The following is a 21,553-nucleotide window of genomic DNA, read 5'->3' as shown; positions in this document are numbered from 1 at the left end:
GGTTAAAGAAGCTAACCTGAAAAGGCTACATACTGTATGATTCCAACTATAGGGCATTCTAAAAATGCAAAGCCATGGAGAAAATAAAAAGACCAGTGGTTGTTTGGATTTAGAAGGGAGGGAAGAAAGGATAGATAGGCAGAGCACAGAGGACTTTCAGGGGCAGTGATATTACTTTGTGGGACACTGTAATGGTAGGTACATGTCATTCTAAATTTGCCAGACCTAGAGAATTACAACACCAAGAGTAAGTCATAATATAAACTATGGACTTTGGATGATAATGATGTCAGTATAGGCATGTCAATTGTAAGAAGTGTATCACTCTGGCGAGAGATGTTGGTAATGGGGGAGGTTATGTAAGTGTCAAAGCAGGGTGTATATAAGAAATCTCTCTACCTTCTGCTCAATATTCCTGTGGACCTAAAACTGCTCTTAAGATAGTTTATTACAAAGGATTACCCTAGCTTCTATGGCTCCAAGTGTTTTTTGGCCTGAGCAACAGTTGCAGTTAACTGAGATGGGGAAGGTTTGGATAAAACAGATTTGGAAAAAGAAGATTAGGAAATAAGTTTGGTCAAGTTAAATTTTAGATATCTATTGATGTTTATTGTTTTGTTCAACAAATTTGTCAGCTGAAGATCATATGGCATCTGCATGGATGTTTTTTTCTGTCCCCCTGCTGATGGCCACTGCCAAAATGCCACTTGAAGATATCTCATTGCTACTTCTGCAGTCCTCATGAGAACAGGTATCTATGCCGAAGGTTCTTAGCATGGTGCTGCAATAAATGCCAAGCCTTGAGGCTCCAGGGAAACACTATGGACTATGGAGTCCATATTCATTCCTGTAAAAGGGAACTTTTCTTTTCTCCCCGTATTGGCATTAAACGTGCTCCAAATCTTCAGCAATCTCCTTCACCTTCTATCTACAGTTTCTTCCTCCTCAGGCTGAGGCATAAAACCTCTTAGACTGAGACTTGTAACCTTTTCCTTTTCCTCTTCATTTGTCCTTTACCCTTCAACTCCAAACGTTTCTTTTTCTTAATCTCTCCCCTCGCCTTCATTCAAATATTATCTTTCTGGTTCTGGTTCTGGTTCCGGACATGTTGGATTCTTGGCTTGGGCTATTGTTAAATTATAATAATTTTTATGGACTCCACACTAGGAGAGAGTTTAAAGCAGAAAATGGTGTGATGTATACTGCAGTAGAGTCTTAAATGTGATGGAAACAACTTTCAGCACCTAATCGTTGCCTATTTGGGTATGAGTGGAAAAGCATTAATTTGGTTGTGTAGCATAAAAGTATGACACAGCAGTGACACATCAAGAGCCCACTAATTTACTATTTAAACATCTCCATGACCCCAATTTTTTCCAACATCCATTCTTTTGTCGAATTGTCCTTCCTCAGACTATATGAATAGACCTCTGGACATTTCCGATAACTGAAATAACTCTTCCTAAATTTGATGTTTTAGAATTACAGATGTCGTTAATGCTTTAAATTGATAATCCACACCTAAAATCAGCTTGTTTGTAGAATTTCTTCATATGGAGGTGGGGAGCCTAACGTGCCAAAACATGGAGCAGGAGCAGGATATAGGTCAGCGGTTTGAGTTTGAAGGTGAATTCCAACAGGTGAACTCACAGCTGCTTCTGTCCCTGGAAGGAGAAAGATGAAGACTTGTAATCTTTCTAGTGAGCATAAAACATAGGTACAGGAACTGCCCAGTAAAATCCGGCATTTCTGAAGCAACAGGAAATTATTTGTATCTATGAGAAAAAATTACAACTATCTTGCTCTTTGCAGGGAAGGTTTAGTCACCATAGTAAAAAAAAAATCGCTTACCTGAACCGATGAAATCATCATTGTCTAACCCATCAAGAAGCATTTACAATTTAGCAGCTGAAACTAGAAGGAATATCCTCTTTTGTACATCACAAAACAGGATTCCTCAACACTAATAGCATTTCAGCTAATGCTCCCAACATGGGAAATGTAAGTTGCATTAGAAAAATTAAAATATCACTTTTGAAATTGTATTATTTTACATTTATGGTTGCAAACTTCAACTAATACAAGTAATTAATTATTCTTCTTTAGTAAATAGTAAAAATGTTAAGCTCAGTGATGAAAAGCATGTATTTAAAGTATACACACACAATAAAGGAATATACTCTAAAATTTAAAAAAATACTTTGAAATCAAAGCTGGTGACTTCTAGATTAGGCATAATACAGGACATTAACTATTACAAACTGGCCTTTTCTTTCACTAACTGGTAACTCTGAAAGAAAGACAATATGCTTACTCTAATGGCTCTTTTGGAAATTGCCTGTTAGTATTTCCTTGAAAGATTGTGTTTGGGTAACACACAAAAAAAGTGCCATTTTATAATCATCTTTATATTAATATATGGCTGTATATATAAAGATGGTTTATATATATATACACACACACACGCACACATACATACACACATATATATAAATGCTTATATATAAAGAATATGTATTCACCTGGATATATTCAACTGGATCTTTACCCACCTTTAAATAATTTTGACTGCCTTTTGCCAAAACAATAGCAACCACCAAAAATTCATCTTTAAAAAGAAACTAGTCCCTTGAACTGAATCTGGCCTCCGGCTGTTTTTATATATTGAATTTACGAAACACAATCTTATTCATACATTTACATATTGTCTATGGCTGCTGTTGTACTGCCATGGCAGCGATAAGTAGTCCCCACCTAGACCATATATTTTGCAAAGCCAAAAATAATTTCTATCTGTCTGATAATGGAAAAAGTTTGCTGACCTTCCTTAAAGGAGTAAGATTTGATGCCATTAGGAATATTCCAAACAACATGCCACAACGATCAAAAGAATTCAAAGAGTAGTTGCATATTAGACATTAGCTGCTTCACTAGGATCCATATGGAGATTACTCAAAATGATTACTTTGAAGAGGATAATGTTAATTTAGAATGATGGATTTTCATACAGTTGCGTTTGTCTTATTTCTTGTCTCACAGGTACCAGAGCAAAGACTAATAATTCAAGTATGTAAAGAGTGGGGCATATTTAGAATATATGTCTCACCTTCTGGTTTAGCACTTTTCTTAGAGTTATCTATTTGATTAAATAGTCTACTTTTGGGTTATTACATAATTTTTTTTACCTCAGTTTTCTCTTAGGCAATAAAGGTATAATACTAGTGTCTACCTCTATAAAAGCAAGGCTAAATGAGTATAAAGTACTTAAAACAAGGCCTGGCACAGTAATTATGCATCAGGGTTTACTATTATTATTACAATATGTCAAGAACTGTACTAATGCTAGGAACGTGCATGTATCTTCTTTTATTTACAATATTATTTTTCAATCCATCCTCTTTTCATAGTTAATAATGATTTAGACATTATCATTATTAATTATAATATAGAAGTTATTAAATGAAAAGTATCATGGAGTTAGAGCCCTTTGCAGTTTGTAAGTTTGGGCTGATGTCAGATAAGTCTGTGGGACTTGATCAGTCAGAGTTAACACTGGTAAAATACAGTTGTCCCAGTAATTTCCTCCATTCTGAATATTTGCAATGAATGATAGCTATTTCCTTGGTGAACTGCACCTAGTGTATTCAGTACAAAGTCAAAGGTAACTCTCTTTCTGCCTAGAAATGGTCAACCAAACTACTTGACACATCTATTATTTATACTAGCTCCAATTTATGTCTACGATTGCCACTGTCAATATTGTGCTCCCAGTGATAGAGTCTTCATAGTTGCTTTCGTAGAAAACTTTCATTATCTTCTTACTACAAATTTTGCTGTTGATCTTAAACTTGTTATTAAAACCACAAGGCATTGGGTAAACATAATTAAGCCAATGTGCTCAGAAAGTTTTGAAAACCAAATATAGGTTATATCAGTTTTCAATTTTTTTTCAAAGCATGTTTACTTATAATATCAAGTGATTGGATACTGGGGAGAGCAGGCATTTCTATCTTTTGACAAATTAAGAAACTGAGATGCCAGCAAAAATCCTATAGTTTTTACAGAACTGCTGTCTAAGATATCAGAGTTTATTGTTTAATTTTGTAAAACCAATACACTTACTGCTTAGTTTTTATAGCCAGAGTGGAGATTTCCTATGTTTTAGGGAATCACTCAAATAGACTTCACCTCTTTCTATATGTTCTTTCTACCTATTTCTCCTCTTTCCTTTACTTCATTCCTTTCTCTTCTATGGGAGTGGCCAGAAGGACTGAATTTGAATCACAGTTCTGCCATCTACTTACTACGTTGCTTAATCTCTAAGTGCCTTTGTTCCCTCATTCGTAGAGTGGTCAGAATGATAGTGAACTTTCATAGAGTGATAAGGAAGAATAAATGAGATTCGGGATGTCAAGTGTTAGCACAGGGCATGGCTCCTGGGAAATGCTCAATGAATGAGTCATTACTATTATCACGTCTTTCCATGAAAATCTGTGAATGAAATACTTCCTTTTTTATTACTGAAAATAAGTCACAGAATATTTACACATACAACATGAAACATAGGGAAATGACATTTCTGAAAAATCATAAAATAAAAGAATCCTGGGAGACTTGGAGGGAGAAGAGAGCAGAGCCTGTAAGACCTTGCTTCTAGTTCACCTCTCTGGAGCCCTCTTTTTTCTCCCCAGCTCAGAGCACTCATATGTAATCACTGCTGGAATGCTGGTATTTCTATTTTCCCAGAAATAAGAAAGAGGGAAGATTATCCCTGAAACTGCAGAAGAAATGGGGTCAGAGAGATTGTATAGTTGCTTTATGAAGCAATCTGCCCCAATGAGAAGCTAAGCCAAGATAAGTGTCCCTAGGACGGGTGTCCCTTTGGGCTTCATCTTGCAATCAGCTCAGGAAAGCAGGGAACCTCATCGGGAAGCCTTGTCAAGCCTGAGGGAACCCAGCTCCAATCCACAGACCTCATGGCATAGAGGCAAAGGGACCCTTATTTAAATGTTATGTGATTGATTATGTTTTATTAAAAACACGGACAAACAGTTGTGGGGGTCCCTCTCCTATGCTCTCCAATTCTCTCTTTTCTAATGCATAGTCAATTGTTTTTCTGCCTCAAGCTCTATTTGTCCTTTTCTCACCTCCAAAACTCCAAACATTTTCCATTATCTTTAAATGTCTTGCTTCCTCATTAATATGGGTTTTTATTCAGCATCACAACTTTATTTTTAATAAAACATTATTGTCATCCTCATTTTTAGTAATTAAAATAAAAATAACCTTTCATTTTTAATAAATTCCAAAATTCCTTTGACACTGCCTTTTAATATACAAATTTAAGAAACAAAACAAAACAATTAACCTAATCAATAAAACCAAAATCCTTATCTTTTTTTAAAAACTATTTTTAATATCTGTTTTACCCTATCATAATTATAGTCCTTGGATTTATGAACTGCTGAGCAATGATCACAAACAATAGAGATTGGGGATAGAGATGGTCATGTGAGAATTTTAATGATTTTTCTCTTTTTTTCCCTCAATCTTTACTAAAAATTTGCATACATTCCTTTTAAAAAATCACTGTCTGTGGCTCAATGTGTGTTTTCACTTCCCATTTCCACATTTTAGAGAGGGAGGAAAAACTGGTTGTAGATTGATATGATTTGGATCTGTGTCCCCACCCAAATCCAGTGTTGAATTGTAATCCCTAATGTTGTAGGTGGGGCCCGGTGGGAGTTGACTGGGTCATGGGAATGGTTTCTCATGAGTGATTTAGCACCATACCCTTGGTGCTGTTCTCGTGATAGTGAGTTCCCATGAGATCTGGTTGTTTAAAAGTGTGTAACACCTCCCCCCTCCCTCTCTCTTCCTCCTGGCCCAGCCATGTGAAGTGCTTGCTCCCTCTTTGCCTTCTGCCATAATTTAAGTTTCCTGGGGCCTCCCCAGAAGCCAAGCAGATGCCAGCATCATGCTTCCTATACAGCCTGCAGAACCGTGAGCCAATTTTAAACTTTTTTTTTCATAAATTACCCAGTCTTAGGTATTTATTTACAGTAATGTGAGAATGGACTAATACAGGAAGTCTTCTGTGTTTTCAATTGTATTATCACTTAGGAGATATTCTGAAGGCATTATTAAATTAGGTAAGATAGTGAGTGATATGGTTTGGCTGTGTCCCCACCCAAATCTCATCTTGATTTGTACTCCCATAATTCCCACGTGTTGTGGGAGGGATTTGGCGGAAGACAAGTGAATAGCAGGGTGGCTTCCCCCATACTGTTCTTGTGGTAGTGAATAGGTCTCATAAGATCTGATGGTTTTATCAGGGGTTTCCGCTTTTGCATTTTCCTTACTCTCTGTCTGCTGCCATCCATGTAAGATGTGACTTGCTCCTCCTTGCTTTCTACCATGATTGTGAGGATTCCCCAGCCACATGAAACTGTAAGTCCAATTAAACCTATTTCTTTTGTAAATTGCTCAGTCTCGGGTATGTCTTTGTCAGCAGCATGAAAACGGACTGATACACTAAGATAAGAAAACATTGAAACAAATGAAAAAAAATTACCTAAACATGGATGCTGAACAAAACACACCCACGTAATACTAGAATTATTCATCTTTGACGGTTCAGAGAAGGAACTAAGAAGGTCTCAGAAGCTACGGCATGGATGATGCCATTTGAGAAGACATGAGGGCACTGAGCGGATGCTCTCTGTTTTATAGCAGAGATGGTGAAGGAGAACCAGATCCAGAAGATGAGTTAAGTTCAGGGGAGCATAACAAGGGGAGAAGAAAGAGGAGGAGATTCTGGAGCTGTGACCAGGAAGAGGAAGTGGGTCTGAAGAAAAAAAGAAGAATTTAGAGTCTGTATAAAATAAGTAGGTTTGAATTTTAGTCCTTAAAATATCTCTGATTTTAAACTGTTTCTTCTCTTCTTCCTCTTTCTCTTGCTCTGCATCTTCTCCTTCTCTGCCTTCTTGACTTTCTTCTGATCTTCTCTTCTTCTTCTTTCTCTGACAGCCCCTCTTCCTCCTCACTCCCCAAGAGAGGAGTTGTATTAGTTTACTAGGGCTGTCATAACAAAGTACCACAGACTGGATCACTTAAATAACAGAGATTTATTTTCTCACAATTTTGGAGTCTAGATGTCCATGACCAAGGTGTCAGCAGGGTAGGTTTCTTCTGAGGCCTGTCTCCTTGGATTGCAGATGGCCACCCTTCTCCTTGTGTCTCTATATGGTCTTTACTTTGTGCCTATCTGTCTCTGTGCGAATATCTTCTTATAAGAATGCTGGCCATATTGAATTAAGGTTCATCCCAATTACCTCATTTTAATTTCATTGTCTTTGTCTTTTTAAAGGCACTATCTTCAAATGTAGTCATATTCTGAGAAACTGGGGTTAGAATTTGAACATATGAAATTGGGTGGGACACAGCTCAGCCCACAACAGGGGGCATCAGAGGGAATATTTTTCCCTTTCTGAAGGGTAAAGAGCTTCCTGACATATTGTGGACACGGAGGGTGTTCATTGAGCACAGTAAGTGCCAGGATCTTTTCTACTGAATCCAAAGACTTTTGAGAAGCCCCTGAGTCTAAGGACCCACACTTCAGGGGTATAGATCCTATGAAGAGGAAGGAAGACCACTTATCTAAAGACCGAATCAGCAGAGCACTGTGAAAAGACAGGAACATTAGTCCAGGAAATGCTACTGGGGTCTGCGGTGTTTGGGTGAGATCCCACAGACCTCTCCCACACAGGAAATCTCACCAGACATTGGGATGGGCTGTGTTGGCAACACCTTCCTTAAATACCTCTTGTAAGGATCCAGGCCAAGTGTTTTCTTCTTTCTGTTTAGTATTTCTAATGAGAATAACTGGCAACCTGTGCCATGTAATAGTGTCAGTAGTTCTGATTGAAAGAAATGTTCTATTTTATGTATTTTAACATTAGCACAATTTGACCACATCAGTTTCTCAGTCAAAAGTTTCCTCTGAGTTCTGCTTAGTTGAGAGCAGCTTCCAGGAAATCCTGAGGGTCAAACCTTTGCTCCACAGGTCAGAAGAGCCGAGCTATTTCAATTAATGTATTCAATAAATGGTGATAATTAAGTAAAATAAGTTTGGATAAAAATTTTGAAAATTAAGTTCTGGGAGGAACCTAACATTAATATATCAAATCTAGTCTCTCCATTAAAATGTTTCCAATGTTGCATTTCCCACATTCTGTATTCAGTGGGGAACATCCCATCTTCTCCTTTGTGCTCAAGAAATGGCAGGGAGTTCAGAAACCTTATTTTATATTCTAACATGTCACCTGTGTCATTCCAGAGATTTCTCATTTTTCTCTTTCTCTTCTGAACAGGGACTGTGAGGGAAATTCAGAAGCACAGTCCCATAACCTCAGTGTGGGTGTATGAATCCTGAGGCAGCTGGACTCAATTCTTAGCTGTGAGCACATACCCTGTGGGAGCTGCGGAGGTAGGTGCTGCGGTTTTGACCCTCACCTCCTTCTGTAGCCACAAAAGCAAGTGGTTCTCTTAACTTCCCTTTTGGAAAGCAGCTTCTTTTTATAGAAATACTAGGTAGGAAGAATCATTTGTATGGAGAAGTGAAGGTATCATGAAGATCCAGTGAGGAACGTAAATTTAGCATGGGTCCAGGTTTCAAATTGTCTTAAAATATTGACTGCCTGAAATTTACTTCCAGAAATTACTAGGTAAGAAGTCGCTAGAGATGGGAGATCACCACTTCCTAAATTACTCTTTTGTATTTTGGTTTGGAGAAGAGAAACAGGAATGCCACAAAGCTCAGCTCTGGGCACCATATCCACATCAAAGACTGTATGAATGGCTGTTCCCTGCCTGTCCTGCCATCCTGAGCATCCCTGGGACACGATGGAACATGGGCAGTGGGTGGAACAACCTAACAATCAATTCAGCGTAGGCACAAGAAAAGATAAATAGGACAGAGTACGTAATGGGAATCAATAGTAGAGAGATTTGCAGTGCATCTCAGGATGGAAGAGTTTAAATGTTTCTTGAGCAAAATGAGATCCAGAAGTTAAACCAGTGGGATTGGGAGGAAAGAACAGAGTGAGGATGGGCATGAAGGTCCTGGAGCACAAGCCCTACCACTGAAAAGCTGCTCTATCGAAAAGTGTAGGTGTTCAAAGAGTGAGGCTGTACTTAGTGTCCAGGGATGGGCTGGGCTGTCAGTGACCAGCCTACGTTTTCATAGGTTCCCTATCCCCAATTCTGGACAGTTTAAGCTCGATTCGTTGACTTGCAGTAAACATCTATGCATGCATGCTTCCCCTTGAGAGACAGAGAAGTAAATAACATCCTCTAAGATAAATAATAGTCACTTTTCCAAGTTGATATTTAGGAGTTAGAGATAATATCTGAAAATCCTCAAATTACTGCTTAGCATTTGACAGACGTAAAAAAAATTGTGACCATATTTTTTTTAAAAAAGCAGTTTACCCCCAAGGGATTGTTTTTTGTGTGTGTGTGCCTGTTCTGAATGATTTCAGAGTAATATAGAGAATGCGAGTCTATTGTCCATCACTCAGTGCTAGCACATGCAGTGTGCTAAAGCAGTACATCAGCCTCGACACCTTCTCTCACACTCATGACTGTTCAGCCAAGTTCAAGAGCATATACGGAAACTGCCATGCAAGAAATAGAAAAACATTAGATAAAGAGGTGTATAACCATGGCACATAAACTACTTTAAAAATTTTAACAGTATAACTGTTAGCTTAATAATACACTTAAAATTAAAAACAAAATTCTTTTAAGATTCAAGATAGTTGAGGAAAAGGTCTTTCTCAAAGTGAGAGAAGAGCTGAAAATACTAGGCTGCGTTTTTCTTTTTAGAAACTTAAGCTCAGATAAAAGAAGCATGATTGCATTGACTTATTAAATACCTCTACGTAAATAAAGAAAAATAGTCCAATGTTATCATGTTGACTCCTTTGACTAACATATTTTGTTAAAAGATCAGTAACCCTATTTCCCTCTATGCCCCGTGGAAGGTGCTTTTGTAGGAGGAAGAACTATTGTTTTGGAGACTTTAATTATCCTTCCTAAAATAACCACTTCCCAAACTGATAATGTGCTGCCTCTGTTAAATAACTTTTGAAGGAAAAAAAATGTTGGAGGTGAATATAATCATTATCTTAGAAAACTGAGTTTGATGTTAACACATTTTTGTTTATTTTTACCCCACTTTTCATCTTGCTGTTAGTTTTCCTCAGGGAACACCCTACTCCATCTGTTGCAAATTTCATGGTGGCCCAAGTTTCTGATAGACGGCTTTGGCTATTATCTCTGTTAAGCACTCTCGAGGTAACTGTGGTGTGTAAGGCAGCACCTTAGAATAAAGTCTCACAACAGTCCTGGTTGAGACAATATTTAAGATGAGGAAATAGCTATCAATTACGGCCTCCCAGAAATCAGTAAGTTGTTTTTTCTTCTGCTCACAGTTAAGGCTGGCAGCTACAAATAACTCTAAGCCCTTAATTTCCTGCAGTCTTTACTTCCTTATGTAAACTGGAAAATGAAGGGAAGGGCATGGTTTTGGGAGGGGCTCGGAAGCTGACAGGATCAGGATGCTGAGATGAAAGGGGATGAAAATTGACATTCTCCTGACCACTTCACGGAATTTCAGATTCTGCCTTGACCGCAGACAATCTGGAAAGTGTTGCTCAATGTTACTTCAGATGAGTTCAGTAAAGCATAGAAAGCTCAGTAAATGAGATTATAAATAGAAGTTAAGATAGGTTGATAATAAAAGCTCAGAGATGCTTTTCGGTACCCTAAACCCTACCATTCACCTGGACTGCCCAGCCCTGCATACTTCTTCTCTTCTGCTTGCTGAACAACAAACTATTTAGTTGCTTTCCTTATACTTAACTGTGCGTCAGTTCCCCAGACACATTTTCTTTCTTCTGGGATTGCCTTTCTTATGACATTTTCTCCTTTAAAGTCGCCTCAATGCAGTCAATGGTGTCTCCAATAAGCCACATCTTTTTCTAAGTTCAGACATCTGCTTTTGGGAGAACAGTTTTTCAATTCACCACAAAACCGCAAAGTATCAAAAAAGAGTCCAGAAGTGTATAGACAACTCACCATAAATGGAGTCCAAGTCTCCAACAGCAAAAACGGCCATGGTGCGCCTGTGAGAGTCAATTCGGGGCCTCCTCAGCCAGCACTGGAGGCAGAGAACCACTGCTCCACAGAGAAGAGCTGCCACCAAAACCAGCCGCAGGATCCTGACTCCAAAAGTAACCGAGAAAAGAATGAGGTAGAGCATGCGGGGAAGTTAAGAGCTTCCATTACTACCTAGAAGTGGGGTGAGGATTCAGCTAGACTGGCCACAAGCAATGTGGGACACCAAATTCCTTAAACAATTTCCTACCACCACCCATACATTTCCACTGAACTGGAAATATTCTTTGGCCCCAGAGAGGATGGATCTTTCCAGGTGGTAATAATCATTTTCTCCTTAGAAATTGGAGGCTTATTCTAAAAGGCAGTGTCTTAAAATTCATTCATCCATTCTTCCTTTCAGACATCCATCCATCCATTCATCCATCCATGCATCCGTTCATTCATCCATTCATCCCTTCATCCACCCATCCATTCATCCATCCATGCATCCGTCCATTCATTCATTCATCCCTTCAGCCATCCATCCATCCACCCATCCATCCATCCATGTATCCATCCATCCATCCATCCATTCATCCACCCAGTTAGTATTTAAGCAACTGCACACACTTTAGATATTGGGGTTAGGAATTCAAAAGTAGGCAGAGAGGGTCTTTGCCTTTAAGGAGATAACCTGCTAATTGAGTGAACTGACAATGTTAAGTTTAGAATATACAAATGTCAAGATTTAAGAGGTTAAGATTTCTGAAGGGGCCGGGTGCAGTGGCTCATGCCTGTAATCCCAACACTTTGGGAGTCCAAGGCGGGCAGATCATGAGGTCAGGAGATCGAGACTATCCTGGCCAACATGGTGAAACCCTGTCTCTACTAAAATACAAAAAATTAGCTGGATGTGGTGGTGCATGCCTGTAGTCCCAGCTACTTGGGAGACTGAGGCAGAAGAATTGCTTGAACCCAGGAGGCGGAGGTTGCAGGGAGCCAAGATCATGCCACTGAACTACAGCCTGGTGACAGAGCAAAACTCTGTCTCGAAACAAAAAAAATCTGTAGGATTATCTCATAGAAGAGCTAGTGGTCATTTGGAATGGCTTTTAAGGCCAGAACTAGTATCAGTGGAGGGTCATTTAAGGAGATTTCAATAACAATGTTTTTTTTCTACTATATTTTCAAAAATAACAATTATTTTGCTGTTAAAGATTTTCAACTCTAGAATAAACTTATTTTTAAAAATAGTGAGTCCCTTTGTCACAAGAAGTGTTTAAGGAAACATTGGCCAACAATCTGCAAGTGATATTTCTATATTCATTTGCATGACCCCTAATCTTTCCTTAAGCTGTATGATTTCATGTACCATCTTGAATTATTTAGGAGAAAGAGTGTGTATATACCACCAACTGTCATGTAAAACAAAAGTAAGATATCCTTACCAGATATACCAGCCTTTAGGGTGTTGATCATTATAATTTACACACCTGGTGATAAAGGAAGAGGGTTAGTCCTGGAACTCTGGATAGCCAAAGCCTATTTCTTTCACCCAATAACATTGGTATTGATCACACTTGTTTCTCCAGAACAATCACCTACCTATTCCCATACCAGCCCACACCTCCCGGCACCCAGCACAATTATGCAAATGTTTATGCCCACTCAATTCAAGGCACTGAGAATACAAGTAAATGTGAAATTATCAGACTGATATATAAACAGATAATTGCATTATAATGGGTTTGATTCTAGAGTTACAAATACTGTTATGCATTGAGAAGGCAGTGACTAACTCTTCAGGGACAACAAATCACAGGTGTCGGGTGTTAGGCAGATAACCATTATAGCTATATACTGTTCATCTAGAAACCCACAGTCACGTAAAACTCAAATTCTCCAGGGAAGAACATCTTGGTAGAGAATAGGAGGCATCGGACAACTGTTTGCACTCTTGTTATACAATTGGTGAGGAAAGAAATCAGGCTAGGAGGAAAATGAATGAATGTGATCATACCTACCATTTACCAAGGAGTTAGAAGTGGATTCCTTCAGTCAGGAAGTTGACCCTCCTGTGTGTGTCTAGCCACAACTCAATCATTCTTGAGACAAGTTTTAAAAGGTCACAGACAGACAAAGTTCACAGAGTGATTTTTGGGAGGTATAACTCGGCAGGCATAGAATCCCTCACTATGCCTAACATGGCACACTAAATGTAAGTGGGCTGATGGACGCTTTTCATACCTCAGTATACGAACTACTTTTAAGGTATTCTGTGCTTCAGCAGTGGAAATCTGTTATTCACAGTCAGATACACTTCTGAGAAGACACTATACTTAATCATATCTTCTTCAGCCGTTGTTAAAATAACTCAGTTCATTTCAGTTTGAAGACATTCATAAATGTCAGTTAATTTATTACGTCTAGCTTCCCTGAGGAGGCAGGGTGTCATCCCATCATCATATCAGTCAGAAATGACTTTTAACATATGTGAAGTGTCCATTTAAAAATTTTATCACAAACGCTTAAGACAGAAACCAATCACCCAGCCTACAGATGATTTCATCCCCCTCCACGTATAAATCTCTGCTGCTTTTTTTTTCTATCTGTTTTTTGTTTGTTTGCTCTTTGTTCTGAGCACACAGAGGGTTTAGCAAAATTCACAGGTATGCCTGTAGTCTCAGCTACTCAGGAGGCTGAGGCAGGAGAATGGCGTGAACCTGGGAGGCGGAGCTTGCAGTGAGCCAAGATAGCACCACCACATTCCAGCCTGGGCGACAGAGTGAGACTCCATCTCAAAAAAAAAAAAAAGAAAAAGAAAAAAAATTCACAGGTGTGGCTGGAAAAAAAAATGGCAACTGAAGTAAGACTTTAAAAAGCATTCTAAGACAAATGACCATCAATAAAAGATGTGAAAAATAATTAATGGGATATACTTACAGAGGAATATTATTAAATCATCAAAAATAATGTAGACATGCTTATAAATAAGTCTTGCTAAGTAGTATAGAGACTTCAATCTAACTTTGTATATATTATTTTTCACAAGTACAATGATTTCACCAAAATTACTACCAGACATAAATATACACCAAACTACTAAAGTGCCCACTTCTCTTGAAGATGGCATTATGAAGAACTCTATCCCTTTACTATTGTTTGAATTATTGTAATGTACATGAATCACTTTGTAGTAAAAAGAACTTTAAAATATTACGTTAAAAAATTAAAACATTAAAAATACAGATTTTTTAAGAGGCAGAAGTGGGGACATTCTCTTGGTGTCCTGATTCAGTGAATAAAGCAGAAGGGTTTGTTTTGTTTTGTTCTGTTTGTTCTGTTTTGAATTGTGACATCTAAGCTCATGACCAGGAATACGGATTATTCCATCTCCCTTCTCTTCCTTTTCTTTTTTTCTATTTTAAAATAGCCCCTTTACTTATAGTTGAACTCAATTCTAAATATTAACCACCTCATTTTGTTTCTTAAATCTCATTTTTAAGGCCCTCTGTTTTTTTTCTTTCTGGGCTAACAATTTTCCAAACCGACTTGTTTCACTTTTTCTTTCTGAGCTGTTGCACCCTCTGGTGGAGCTTCTGATAAGCAATAACATGGCTAGGAAGCAGTTAGCTGGAGAAATGCAGTAATCACGTAAGTTCTAAATTGCAGGCACCTTTGAGATCGCTTATTCACCTTTAGGATTTTGCACAGTGTACCACTAAGACTTAAGGTGGAGAAAGGAAGTGGGGAGGTCACTACCTAGTCAGAGAACTACACATGTGTCTTCTGGCTCCATATGCTCCCCTCCCTAAACATTATTTCCATTTCTCTCTTAAATTCAAGTTTTAAACAGATACTTTTTGAGTTCCTAAAAAACTAAGATTATTCTAATTACTCAAATATTACTTCCAAGATAGTCAGTATGGGAAACGTTATATTTTTGAAAATGAAATTATTCCTCAGAGATTGGTCAAATCGGTATGATTATGCTAAAAAGAAATATAATCATCAGGGGGCGGTGAGAGCTGACTCTAATATGTGAGAAAGACATTTGGAATAAGAGTTATCTAGAATTCGTTGTTGAAGGAGATAATTTCTGTCCTTATCAGAATGATTTCCTTTTGTGACTTTGATGTCATGGAGATGATTTCTGTGCTACACGGATGGTGAGATGAGTTGATCTTTATTCTTCTTCTTGGTGCTGAGAATCTGTGGACCTTAGATTAACTATACGTTTATGAATTTGATAAATTCAGGAAGAAATATGCAGAGTTGCTCCACTGGTTTCTCTGTCACATCACTCAGCATTTTCTAGGGCAGACACTCTTCTAAAATCAGATGAGTAACTATATGTGAAATAACGGACTCTCAAACTTCCATCCCTATACGTTTGGGTCATACTATTATAATTCTCCTTTTACAACTGAGAAAACTCAGTCACAGAGACATTAAGTAACTTGCCCAAGTTAGCATAGCTGGAAGTGGTAGAACTAGGTTTTAAACTCAAATGTTCTGGCTGCAGAGTCCATGTCTCTTAGCACCATGTAGTGGTGCAACTGGGAACAGTAATAGCCAGTTCTAACCTCATATTACTGTGTGGAGTATTGCCTGAGTGAATCCAATATCCCGTGTTCCAAATGCTTTAAGGAAATACTGAAAATTTTTTTAAAAATGGAAATGAGAGCCTGGTGAGGATCAGACAAAGAGAATAGGCCAATAGTGAGATCAGTTTGTAAACCGAATATAGTAAATACCATATATAAAATTTGAATTGAACTGTAGATCTGACTTAAGCTTTCTAGCAGCTAACATAATGAGAGAGAATATTGGTTATGTAGTGTCCTCTAAAATTAACAAAATGAACAGCATTACTCACCAGATGTACAACTATTCCTGGCATAGAACCGAGAGAAAAATTCAAGCTATGAGGCCTCACAAAGAGAGCACTGTTAACATAAGAACAGTGTTTTCCATAGTATTCTCAGAATAAATTCAACAACAAATTTCATGATTTTTTTTTTGTTATTTTTAAAAAGTCATTTCTCAACATAGGCCAAAGTACAATTCAGCTACAGTAATTTGAGGGACGGATGAGTCACAAATCATATCACCCAGAAACTGGTAGTAAATTGTACACTATCTCAAAGAATGAATGGACTGTGTATCTCTCAGGTATTTCACCAGATGTGTAATTGATTAAATGTTGGATATACAATATAACTTTGTGGTTGAAATTCTGGGCTCGGGAGTCAGTCCCAGGTCCAAGTCCAAGTTCTGCCTTTTAACTTGCTTTCCTACTCCTGAGTAAACTATTTCTCTTTATCGAAGCCAAGCAAGATGTGGTATGTCATTAGAAAATCTATCAATGCAATTAATTTACAGAATCTTTTATATGTATAGTCATATTTATGTTTCATAAATCAATCTATTTTTGTAGATTCATGCACATCAGTGTCCTTGGCAATTTATCAGAAGAGGACTAAGTCAGAAGTATGATAAGAGGGGCTCTGTCATGTTTTATTTCATAAAATAAATTACTGATAGCATTTAAATTCTATACAAAGACAGCACAGCAATGCTTTGTTCATGTTAAAAATAGAGTTATAAAAGTAAAATAATTGGATTGGATCAGAAAAACATACCATGGTGTTTGAAAACAAATTTAAATAGGTAATAATAAAATAGACCAGTTTTTTTGTTGTTGTTATTTGAGACGGAGTCTCGCTCTGTCACCCAGGCTGGAGTGCAGTGGTGCGATCTCAGCTCACTACAAGCTCCACCTCCCAGGTTCAAGTGATACTCTTGCCTCAGCCTCTTGATGAGCTGGGATTACAGGTGTGTGACACCACACCTGGCTAATTTTTGTATTTTCAGTGGAGATGGGGTTTCACCATGTTGGCCAGGCTGGTCTCGAACTCCGCACCTCAGGTGATCCACCCACCTTGGCCTCCCAAAGTGCTAGGATTACAGGGTTAGCCACTGCACCTGGTCGATCGACCAGTTTTTTTTTTTAATGGAAAATATATGCAAATTGTTTTGCACAATTCTTGGAACATGGAAGTTGACTAATACAAATGTTTTTATTTCTAGCTAATCAGCACCTCCTCCACCATGGCCTCTACCTAGGCGACCTGTGTTTCGTGTTTTTACTTTGATACTCCCTTGCATTCCAATCCAAGTCTCCCTTTCCGGTGTCCATTTTGCACGTGAACTTTGGACAAGTTACTGTCCTTTTGTTTCTTATTTCTGAAAGACATTTGGAGTAGGCCACCTTTATGGTCCTTTTCACTGTAATCTGCCATGTTTGTGTGTTACGGTCTAATAGCAGTGCTGGTAAATGGATGAATATGGTCTCTTGGCTGGGTAGTGTATTTTAACAGGAGATAATGTCCCAGATCACAGGAGCGATTCTACACTGAAGTCTCTTGTATAAATACAGTTAGAGAAAGAGGATTTTGTTGGTCTGCACTGAAGTCTCTTGTATAAATATAGTTAGAGAAAGAGGATTTTGTTGGAGGGAACTTTTTACTACTGCAGAAAACAGCGTGACTTTCCTTATAGATTCATTCCACTGACACTGTCTTGTGATAACAAAAGATTTGAGATACTGTGCCCATCTTCAGTACATTTTCTTACCTCATAGGACCACCCTACATTCCCAGCCACTCTCTTTTTTGTTTTTATTTTCTGCCCATTTACATTTCATTTGAGGGTTTTGTTTTGTTTTGTTTTTACTCAAAAGCAATTGTACTAAATAATGACAAACATTACAGACACTTAGATGCAAAATGATGTAGCCAAAGAATGTGATACCTAAGTACCAGTTGAAGCCCTACTACTAATTTACTATTTCTCTTAGGTTTCAATTCCTTCACCTAAAAGGGAGAGCAGTAGCCTCAGTAGCTCTAAAGTCAGCATAAAAACTTTCTTAATATCATATTTTTTCTGTCACGTTGATTAGAGTTAGATTCAACATTTAAGATCCTTTCCAATTCTGAACTTCTTTATTTTGTTAGTGTGGGTCAAAGGCAGAAGATGAGGAGATAAGATAAGGGCAGCCAGGAAATCCGGAGGCAGATAAGCATGCAAACAATCAAATCCTCTCTTACATCACAAACAGCATAAGACAGAGTGAAAAAGCAGTTCCAAAATTAACGTAAAGAAATAGCAATCGAGAGCCACGCAAAAGCTGAAAGAGCAGCATAAATTTAATAAGCAGATTGTTAACCATAAGATGATCTACCAGAAACAGGTGAATGGTCCCAATCCCTGCTGTGCAATACAAGCATAAGCCTCCTGCTATACATGGAGCATGGCTTTGAGGGTAACAGGCAATGAAAACAGCTGACTAACAGTAAGGGCTGCAACCAGGAGAAGATAGTGCTGGGTGGAAGTGCTTTTCTGACACTAAATCACAATGAATTACAGATATTAATTATCGGTACCATTATGAATGGCACCTTCTCTTCATCTCCTGAATAGAATTCTGAGAACCATTAAGTCTATAGCACAAAAAGTGAAAAAACTGAGTCAATTGTTCACATAATTCATATCACGAGCACTTTGAAATATACACACAGTACAGGTTAGAATTTTGATTAATCTGCTTGTATTTTAAACTGAGTTATACAGAAAACTGCCTCCCTTGGTCACTGTGATTTTTGAGTGTGGATGCAGCCATCGTGATTCTTTTATGAACTTAAAATACCCTTGAAACCTTGAGGAAGAGAAATTTAGTGCGCAAAAATATCTAGAAATCAGCTAGACCTGTTATTTATTTAACAAAGCTGATCGTAATGAAAATTATCTTTCCTGTTTAAAAAAAATTGAGCAATCTGCATTTACAAACTATTTACTTTTCTTCTGATTATAATGATCATTTGTAACTCAGCTGGGCTTTTTCTAATGACTTGAGCCTTTTTTATACTTTGAATTTTTTTCAAATAATTCTAAATAAAAACATGGAGTTTTTTGGTGTTTACTTACATTTCATCTTCTTCACATGGTAGGTCCGAGAGCACCAACTGAAACACATGTTGTAGAACAATAAAATCCAAACATCTCATCAATCTAATCCTTTAATACAAGCAGCGCCTAGAGACAATGTGGGTTTATATCATTTCGTTTGCTTTTTTAATTAAAAGCTCTGTAGCAGACTTTATTGTTGGTACACAGAATTTTAATTGAAAAAAATCTCTGGGTGGATTCTTAAGCTCAGCAGTGGCAGAAGATATATGTTTTGAACCAGATTCCATTTCTACATACCAATATAAATGGATTTTACGACAATTTTTGTTTTTTCTATACGCAGATTTTGCTTGCTCTAAAGAGCTTTTGTGCACCTTGCATTTTTTCTTTTCATGTTTTAGCTACAGGACAAAAGTTCGTTATTAGTGAGTATTATTATCACGCAAAAAAAGTTCCAAGTACATACATGGAAACAGAAGTCAATCCTATCAGCATTAATGGGTATTAAATATATATTCATGAAAGGGTGACTTTAACCTGCTCTAAGGGTAAGATCCATTTAAGATCACATGACATTCCAGTTGAGATTTACAGTCTTCTCTTTATCAGAGAAGAGGAAAAAAGTAATCATTTTGTTTGCTTTGTTTGAAAAGACCAATACTATAAGCATTCTAAAATAATGCTCTTAGCTCTCTGCACTGAGTGTCACAGGTTACAACATCTCATACACCAAATCACAAGGAAAAAGGCACTTCTTTCTAAAGGTTTTATTATCTGTTTGCTTGCTTGACCCTTTGAACCAGGACTCCTTCCTTGCACAATGAGAAAGTCTTTAAATGGCATTTATATGTAGCTCTAAATACTTCGTTGATGAGGTCAGTTGAAGTATTTATTTTCCTGGACTATAACATGCACATAAAAGTAAAAGAAGTTACAAAATTGAAAATGATAGACTTGGGATTTCTATGTGAGATGTGTCTTTTCCCCCCTTAATCCCAAATACATCTCCTTCAGCACCTTGTATTTACTCCACCAAGTTTATCTGGGCAAAGAGATTTGTGGAGTTGCAGATGGAGCCATGAATTGGCCATCAGAGAGCATGGTAATGAACAATTTATAAGCACAGAAAATGAGTTGCATTCTTTTTTGCTAGGATGCTGCAAATAGATTTGCATACTAAGTGAAAGGAAAGTGAACATTCACATTTTGTCCATAAAGAAAGTTTATTTATGAGTAGATGAAATCATCTGGGATCCAGCTTAACAGATAAACGATGCCAGCATTTCACTTTCTGGTCACTTCCATGTCTTTTGTGTGTGTTGTAACCTAGCAATAGTACACAGTATTAAATTATTAGCACCTCACTGCCAACACATTACCTTTCAAACTTCCAGTTATTATGAAGAGGTAAGAAAAGCCATAATTTACTTTAGATCTAAATATTTCAGGTACCTTACATTGAAGTAGCACAGATATAGAGATGCACGTATTAGTCAGAAAGGGATGCTGGAGCAGAGGAACTGAAATAAATCCTAAAATGATTCTGTCTACATCAGTCAGCATTGAAAAACTGTCAAGCATCCAGTATGGTTGCAGGCAATAGTAAACACGTCTTAAATTAATCCAGCCATAGCATTTTGTTCTGTGTCAATAGCAGTTTGAATTTAAAAAAAATTACAGCATAGAAAAGTTAAACAAAGGTTAAATTTGCAATCACATTATTTCGGTAGCAATAGAACTAATTAAAGGAGAAATAAGACTAATGCCATGGACATTTTGTTTTGTCCCTCTGACCAATGAATACGAGAAATCATAAGATGTTAGTAACACTTGAAAGAAATCTTTTAAATGTAGAACAGTTAAGTTGCTCACATATAAACCTATAGCAAATCAAGTCCTCAGAGTACCTCTGGAAACCTTAACCCAGAAAGAGAGAGAGTTACCTGGAATAGTGGCAAACACAAGATCCCTATTGTTGAGATCACTGAAGTGACACTGAAAAGTCTGGATCTTGACATATTTAAAGGACAATCAGCTTAGGATCATGGTTTGGTGCCTGTGTTTATTTCCTTCTTTTCAGAACTTACTAGCTTCCCTGTAAGTTACGCGTCCTACCAGGACATGCATTAATAATGGCTCCTTGTGACTGATAAAGTGCGTGCTAGGGGAAGGAATGTTGGGTGCATGTTTACAGGTACTAAGAGCCCAAGGAGTTTAAGGTCAGAACTCAGTACTGTTTGTCAAGGCCTGTAAAAGTAGGGGTTATAAATGCTGACCTCCAGCACTAGCTGGCTACTTAATAACTTTCCGCATCCAAGTGCATGTTTTATTCCAGGAAACCTCTGAATTTCTAATACTATCTCATATTTGAAACATTTATTCAATTTGCTTCCTTTGTTGGTACTCTTTGTTCTCCTAC

The 21,553-nt window shown here is 37.7% G+C and overlaps 1 protein-coding gene across 1 annotated transcript; it reads right to left on the bottom strand.

The window, feature by feature from the left end:
- Positions 1-587: 587 nt before the first annotated feature.
- On the bottom strand, positions 588-21,218 carry TMEM207 (transmembrane protein 207). The gene is made up of 5 exons (XM_011981353.1): positions 21,078-21,218; positions 19,153-19,190; positions 12,612-12,656; positions 11,143-11,285; positions 588-1,664 (listed from the first exon to the last, which is right to left on the bottom strand). The coding sequence occupies exons 1-5, from the start codon at positions 21,150-21,152 to the stop codon at positions 1,528-1,530; spliced, it is 438 nt and encodes a 145-aa protein (XP_011836743.1). The 5' UTR covers positions 21,153-21,218; the 3' UTR covers positions 588-1,527.
- Between the last annotated feature and the right edge of the window lie 335 nt (positions 21,219-21,553).

Source organism: Mandrillus leucophaeus, unplaced genomic scaffold, assembly GCF_000951045.1.
Source record: "Mandrillus leucophaeus isolate KB7577 unplaced genomic scaffold, Mleu.le_1.0 Scaffold224, whole genome shotgun sequence".
Taxonomy (NCBI): Eukaryota; Metazoa; Chordata; class Mammalia; order Primates; family Cercopithecidae; genus Mandrillus; species Mandrillus leucophaeus.
This window is presented reverse-complemented; position numbering and strand designations above follow the sequence as displayed.